At 40.3% G+C, this 8,178-nt stretch overlaps 1 protein-coding gene across 1 annotated transcript in view; it reads left to right on the top strand.

The window, feature by feature from the left end:
• The first annotated feature begins 41 nt into the window (after nucleotides 1-41).
• The window catches only part of LOC117954918 (perforin-1-like), a 16,936-nt gene continuing 8,799 nt past the window's right edge, over nucleotides 42-8,178 (top strand). The window contains exons 1-3 of the mRNA XM_034889019.1: nucleotides 42-118; nucleotides 304-839; nucleotides 970-2,143. Of these exons, the coding sequence (XP_034744910.1) occupies nucleotides 304-839; nucleotides 970-2,143 (1,710 nt within the window). The 5' untranslated portion in view covers nucleotides 42-118. The remainder of the gene's footprint in view (nucleotides 119-303; nucleotides 840-969; nucleotides 2,144-8,178) is intronic.

Raw genomic sequence — 8,178 nt, 5'->3', positions numbered from 1 at the left:
CCTATAAAATGTGTGAGAATTGCATAGTCAAGCGATCAAGACTCCACCTCCACATTACCACTATAACATTGGTCAGCTATTGTTAGTTACTGAACAGAGCTTGCTGTCAACAGCCAAGGTAAGACCCCTGAGTTCTCCCCTGTCTGGTATAGTAGACAGGAGAGTATGGCATAATATATCCTATTCCTCACTCATTAGTTTAGTGATATCCAATGTACAATATATTGAAATATTGCATGCATTGTTTAACTATTCTGTGTGCATGCCTTTGACTTTCTGTCCCTATTTATTTCTTCCATACAGATGCCGAGGCTGTGGCATCTCCTGCTCCTGTGCTGGGCATGGAGTCCTCTGTGTCTTCCATCCAGTGTTAGCTTCATTGGTACACCACAGCAGTGTGAAAAGGCTCACTTTGTCCCTGGTTACAATCTGGGGGGAGAAGGCTTCGACATTGTCACGATGGAGCGGAAAGGTGCCTATGTCATCGACACTGAAACATGGAATCTTGGCAACGGCACTTGCAGGCTATACACAAACGGCTACATGAATAGAGAGAGCCAGAAGGTCCCAGCTGCCATGGTGGACTGGAGAACCCTCCCAAAGTGTAGTTTAAAGGTCTCCAGTACCCAGTATGATTCTGTCGAAACTCTTGTCAATGATTCTACATCATCCGTTTCCAATGATTGGAAAATTGGCCTTGAAATCCCTGTGACTCCGTCTGCCACTGTTGGTGCCGGTTTAGGAGGTTCTCACTCCAAAGAATCTACCTTTGCCATGCAAAAGTCTAAACAAGACCACTACAGCTTCTTGAGCCACTCTGTTTACTGTAGCTTCTACCGGTGAGTACTTTATGTGCACAGATATTTGTCTTTTACTTAATAACTTCATGCTTAAAGTGACAAATATAAGTTTATAAATACTTAACACTGCAATCGGCAGTAACTTATGTACGATCCCTTTGTTTTACAGCTACAGAATGGCAACAAAACCTCCACTGAGTTATGACTTTAAATCATCTGTGAACTCCCTTCCATCCTACTCACGTAAGACAGAGCCATCATATCGCAGTCTGATTGACACATATGGTACACATTTCATCACACAAGTGTCTCTGGGAGGGGAAATAAAAGCAAACACTGCTATCAGGACCTGCCAGACAACCATGAATGGACTGTCAGAAACGGAAGTCAAAGACTGTTTGTCAGTTGAGGCCTCTGCTAGCTTTGCAAGTACAGCTAGCATTAAGGCCGAGTACAAACACTGTCAGGAAAAGAAGAAGAAGTTAGGCTCTAATCAAAGTTTCAGCAGCGCATTTAATGAACGTACCACAGAGATCATTGGTGGAAACCTCAACGAGGCTGACATCCTCTTTGAAGGCCAATCAAACCCCTCTGTCTATAACAACTGGCTTAGCTCACTGAAAACCACACCTGATGTGGTCCGATACAACATAAATCCTCTGCACACCTTACTGCCAAGCGATCATATTGCCAGAGACGGACTGAAGCAAGAGGTGCAGAAGTACATCATGAAAAATGCAGTATTGAAAAAATGCTCAGAAACCTGTAATATTGGGCACAGATCCAGCAAAAGAGATCCTTGTGCTTGTGTTTGCATCGGTAATCAGAATATCAAGTCAAACTGCTGTCCTGCTGGGAAAGGTCTCGCAACATTAAAGGTTTTCAAGCTCTATGCAGAAGGTCTTTATGGTGATAAGTGGTCTCAGACTGATGGTTCAGTGGAGGTTGCTTACGGTGATAAGAATAAGCGTACTTCCATCATAAGTAACAATGACTATCCTAAATGGCACGAGACATTTGAGTTTGGACCCATCGTCATTAACATGAATAACAAACTTACGTTCAGTATTTATGATGAGGACAATTACTGGAACAGTGATCTGCTTGGTGTGTGTACATTTAATCTGCGTAGGGGAAAAGTGAGCGAAAGCTGCATGTTAGAGCACGGTACGTTCTTCTTCTCCTACATAGTGGAGTGTGCACAAAGTCTTGGTGGTGACCAATGTCAAGAATACTTACCCTCCCCAATGAGTCCCTCTTTGGCCAGGGTCTTCTACACTAGAAACGGGGTCCTTCTTGGAGAGATAGGGAAGAGAAATGCTCAATCAGTCAGTCAGGCTAAGACTTGAGTTGGGGGGATTCATGATCAAAATGCATATAGTTCATTGCATCGTTTACACTGTTACTATTTCTTTATTTGACTTTTGTTGACAACAATCATTACACATGTTCGATTCAAAGTCAATTTTGGTCTCAATTCTCCAAATATTTCTTTGAGAGAAGTGATCTTTTCTTCTGCTTCTTAATTGTAACTTACCAATTCTGCCAATAAAGCATCAACAAAGACAACACAGGTGTCTGTCTCATTTTATGTACGACAAATACTGTGTAGTTTAGTGGTTTACATGTTAAAATGAAATTTATACTCATAATTGTAGAAGCATGTATAGACTGTCCACACTTTAAATACTTCAAATATATGAACCACTTAAAATAATTTTGAGTAGTAGCTGTTTTCTCTTAAGATGGATTTTAGTTTCATCTCTAGAATTTTTTTTCACTGTGTTACTTTTCAACTAAATGTTGAACTGTGACAGTCTTCTCTTCTGATGGTATAGGTGAAGAGGGGAGGGATTCATGCTGAGAGATTACACAGATATAAGTGTAGATTGGATACTTCAACTTTATCCATGCTTAGTGATACTGTAGCTCTTGAAGTTAACATTTTTAACCTATAGTTATTGTGAGAAAACCATTTTAATCACTAAAACGTTATAATGTCAAATGTCACAGGCCAAATGCTTTTTTCTGGGGTCATGCACTGTAGGGATAAGGCCAATCTGCAGTGTATTACAATACAAAAAGTACTAATTAACACATAAGCATCATATCATGGTGACACTGATGCTCATGACAAGCAGGAGAATCATAAAATGTGCTAGATTGGGAGGAACAAAAACCCCAAATAAAGGAACTGAAACACATTTGGATGGGTTGGTGAAAAGTACGGGTGTCGCACAAGAAAGGTAAAAACAAGACAAACAGAAGATTAAAGAGTGAATTGTTTCATGGGCCTTTTCATACCCCCAGTAGGAGGGACAATTTATGTCCGTCATAACACTCGGTTTCATGTGTTTGTGTTGGAGGGGCATTTTATGTGTGTGTGTGTGCTTGTGTATGTGTGTGTGTGCGTGGGTGCATGTGTGTGTGTGTATGTATGTACAAAACCCTGAATAAACAGTGTTGTTTAAGCTAAACAGTAAACAGGTCCACAGGCATCAACACATATAAAGACACACACACACACACACACACACACACACACACACACACACACACACACAAATAAATTGTCCCACCCAATACCTATTTTCTATCAATGTAGTCACACCGTTTAAAAAAAAAATCTAAAAGTAGTAGTCACAAGTTACATTTCTTGTTGTTGCTTTACACCTTGTTGAGGTAAATGTGCCTCCGAATGACTATAAAGACACCACACCTCATATTTTTTCATAATTATACACTCACATTCACAATTATTCAATTTTGGGAAAGAGGAAAAAGGGGGTGACGTGTTGTACAGACACCATCTGAAGTAATGTGTCATTCACAACCAGTTATTGGCTTGAATGCTCTCGTCAGCATAGATTATGGAACCAGCACCCCGCTGAAATAAATTAAAACCCATTTATTGTGTTGATACCAATGTTTTTTGCAAAAGCTGCTCAGCTGTGCAACAGGTTTAGACAGACACAGACAGCCACAATATCACACCTCTGCCTACTCTTTGCCAAAACAGCGCTCCGTGATCATATGTAACTGTTGGGGAATTTGTAAATGGGGAAGTGAGAAGTGTTTGTGTGAATTGTGACTCTGAGCACCTCATTGACTTCTAAAAACAACATTAAAAAAAATATAGCTTTTCCTCAACTCAGACATTACTGAACTGTTGTTAACGAACTATTCCGCTGCAGCATCTCTAAAAGCATAACCACAGATCATACATTGTGTTTCTCAACTGTTTAACTCAGCTGGTCAGTCTGACGTAATGTTGCCTGCGGTCATTACTATTCATGAGCTTGTGGGCCAGTTGCGCTGGTAGCCAGGGTCTCATTGGCTTGCTGTTAGCCAATCAGAGTCAAGCAGCTTAGCTCGTTAAATGTTAATGAGAACTGGCACAAATCGAGCTGCATCTTCCTGTAGGCTTTCTATACCATGCTAGAATGGCTTGAAACTAATTAACAAAGGCATTTTTTTCTTCAAAAAATGTTACAGAGTCCATGGTAGAACTTCAAACATTACCACAAAGCAACAAGGTGGCACGGCAAAGTTCATCCATCCATCCATCTTCATCCGTTTATCCGGTATCGGGTCGCGGTGACAGCAGCTCCAGTAGGGGACCCCAATCTTCCCTTTCCCAAGCCACATCAACCAGGTATGACTGGGGGAACCCAAGGCGTTCCAGGCCAGGTTGGAGATATAATCTCTCCACCTAGTCCTGGGTCTTCCCCGAGGCCTCCTCCCACCCGCCTTCCATTGGGCAGGTTCCCTCGATCCCTTCCTTGATTTTCCATAAGGTTTTTGAACCATTCTTTGTCTGGCCCCTCCCCTGAGCCCACTTTGCCATGGGAGACCCTACCAGGAGCACAAAGCTTCAGACAACACAGCCCTCAGGTTCATAGGGACACACAAACCTCTCCACCACGATAAGGTGATGGTTCCCGGAGAAGGCAAGGCAAAGTAAAATACATTACTATTTACAGTTAATAAATGTTACAGTTCACCTATAATTGGATGTTTTTGGACTGTGGGAGTAAAACCACATTAGGGAATGGGGCCCAATATGTGCACCACAAAAAGGATAAAAAATAAACGTGATTAAACCTGATGGAGAGCAGCTGACAAAGGACTACACTTTGAGCTTCCTGTTTTCAATACTTGTCAAAGGTTTGGTTTCTCATACCATTGTCAATGTTTTTCCAAATACTAATTGGGCTATCAGCACTAAGTTACCCCCCTGCGTCTAGTTTGAGTAAGAATGCCTTGAATTTGTATATGATGTATATGGGCCATGTTCTTCATGCCAGCATCAGAGATCAACTAAAATCATCGGTTCAACAGTGGCATCTCAGTGCAAACCACCACCACCACTTGTCTGGATTTATCTCGCCGATAAGACACCCCTCGATCCCCCTGTAGAGTCTACGTGATACTTCTTTTTTTTTAACTATTACGTATTGTTTGTTATAATAAACATTTATCTTTACTTCATTCACGTCTTTTCTGATTGACACACAGTACATCCAGCTCCCCAGCCATAGGGTTCACCGGCTTCCGACTCTGAACAAAGCCTCTGTGATTTGTAGATGTATGATGGCTGGTTTGCCAGGTAAGAGGACACGTATAGATGAGGAGTTTGTATTTTCCTCCCCTTGTAGGCTGGCTGAGTCAGGGGAAGCAAGTAACAGAACTCATCAGTGTGTCAGTTGTGTGAAAAACTTAATCAACACGTCACCCAGTTATGTTGTCCTTTATACTCTATAGGTTCTCTTATGGAGTCTACTGTTCTGTTGAGTCAGCATTTCTGCTATAGTGCACACATTTTCATGGATATTTGGCTTCATGATGGTAAGTGTTTTTCTTAATTCAAGACTCAAGATTAGAAATTCCATTTCCATAGCCAAGTCAATGGCACCATCTTCTGGGCAAAATTGGACCCCATAGTTTCAGAAAGATATTAAAACTGCCCTGTGTGTGTGTGTGTGTGTGTGTGTGTGTGTGTGTGTGTGTGTGTGTGTGTGTGTGTGTGTATGCGTGCGTGTGTATGCGTGCGTATTAGCATTTTTTTCAATTTTTACTGCAATTGTGATTTGTGTACAGGACAACATATATATATATATAATTCTAGAAAAACATATTTAACAAAAATGATTAAAAATAATAGTGTAATAATAATGTGTGTGTGTGTAGTCTTGTTTAACTACATTCGAGGGGTCCAAAAACCGTGAATACAGTATACTTGTGAGGTCCCGACATCTTCGTTGGGCCAACATGGTGGTCCCCACAACTTTAAAGGGTTGTTTTGGAGTTAAGACTTGATGTTGGGGTTAGAATTAGGTAGTGGTTAGAGTTGGATTCAAGGTAAAGGTTAAGCATTTAGTTGGTTAGTGATGGAAAAGATTAGGGTAAGGGGCTTGGGTATGCATTGCGTCAATAAATGGTTCCCCACAAAGATGTGTGTGTGTGTGTGTGTGTGTGTGAGAGCTTGTGTGCGTATATTTTAAAGATAAGGAGCCTTCTTTCATTGAACATAACAGGTTGTAGAGAAAGGATAAAAAACTAACAATAAAAGTTAAGTAGCCCACCTTTTCCCTAATTCCCATGTTGATCCCCTCCACCTACTTGCTGGTCTGGCTTTCACCTCTGTATATGAAATATCAACGTAGCTTTCTGAGAGGAAAAAAGCATCTGAGGACACTCACTGTGTTTATTTAGTAATAGCATAGCTCACTCAAAACAAGGTTGAAACTGAAAACAAGCAAACACTATTGCTAACATATATATAAAGTATGCATATACATAAACAGTATATGTACACAGCTTGTTTCCGTTGCCAACAAGGTACCCAAAAAAGAATATTGATGGTTTTAACTTATCTTAACACAGTATTATGAGTTCACAAAAAATTATACACAAACACAAAATAAGTTCTTAACTGAACCTGGAGCTCTAATGGAGATGGGAGGCACTGTGCATTACTCCTCTTGCATTATTCTTCCACTTGTCATTGACATCTGGGCAAGTGTTTGAAAGAAAGCATATGGAAGACTGAAGACAGAAAATTCTATGATTTAATGTCACCAAATCAAGCCTTTTTTTTGGCAATCATACTAAACTAATGGCATGGTTTGACTCTGGTTTCAAGTTGAACATTGAACGTCTGCTGAAATACACCATCCTCACTATGAAGCCTGGGGCCAACAACAAGCCGTAGGGCTGCTTCCCTGTTTGCCGTTTGTGAAGGTGGAGAGACAAATAAATACAGCTAAATATGGAGATATTCTGGGGAAAGAAACTCTTAAGCAGTCCACATGACAACCGCTAGTAAACAGCTAGGATAAACTACTAATCAGTGTGCTGAAGCAGTCAGGCAATCACGCAGTCAGGCAGTCAGTCCGGTTGAGGCCAGCTGGAGATGTGAGATGTAGCTTCATGCAGATTTAGCTTTATAATGGACACTTTGCCACTATATGATTGCTTTTACACTGTTGCTTTTCATTGTTGTTTCCCGTCCCTGTGCATGCATAATATTCTTTCTCCTCATTTATAAAATTTGAGTGTATCCGAAGGTCTTCCCCGGACAGGTTGGAGATATAATCCCTCCACCTTGGCAAACATGTTATCATTTAAAATACAACAGTAAACAATAAAAATGAATGGTAAATATATAAGAAAGTCTAAATATACAGTATGTATACTAATACAAAAAACATAAATTAATAATAGCAAGGATTTTCATTTTTCTGGTTCTTAAGCTTCCTATAATGCATGAGCATGAATAGATTGCACACCCATCTGAAGAGAGAGTGGTGTTTAGTAAGAGAGAGAACACCTTGGATATGATCATAAATGAGTTACTGTACTCATGACCAGCGATATATCTTGTAAGTACAGTACGTTAAGTCATTGCAGCTCAGAAGAAATCGTGTTAAAAATGTCTAGTGACCTGCCCTTTAAATGACAAATTTGGGGTTCAGGTGTCCAAATATTAATTCCAGGTCCATCTACATATACTACTTGGATTAGAATCCTTTTATAGTAAGGTATGAATGCAGAGACTGTAACTGATCTTAGTAACTGCCAAACACACCATTGATGTTACTTAACAAAAGGAAAACAACAACCAAAGGAGTTGTTAAAAGGTTGAGATAGGAAGTAACTGGTAGTATGTATGTAGTTCACACGCAGGTACACTTCAGGGTACAACATATGCAAACAAGGTTACCTTCCACCCACCCTTGATTCTCATGAAATGCTGTTCCCTTTTTTCTGAGATCATAAACTACTGTGGTTTCAGGTGTTTTTGCATTACTTGTCAACCTCATTGTTAGAGGCATAACATATGGCCACAGGTAGTTCTCTGAATAGTTGTTGCCAT

The sequence above is a fragment of the Etheostoma cragini genome, chromosome 2, assembly GCF_013103735.1.
Source record: "Etheostoma cragini isolate CJK2018 chromosome 2, CSU_Ecrag_1.0, whole genome shotgun sequence".
NCBI lineage: Eukaryota > Metazoa > Chordata > Actinopteri > Perciformes > Percidae > Etheostoma > Etheostoma cragini.
The sequence above is the reverse complement of the archived record's forward strand: the minus strand, read 5'-3'. Positions and strand labels throughout refer to the sequence as shown.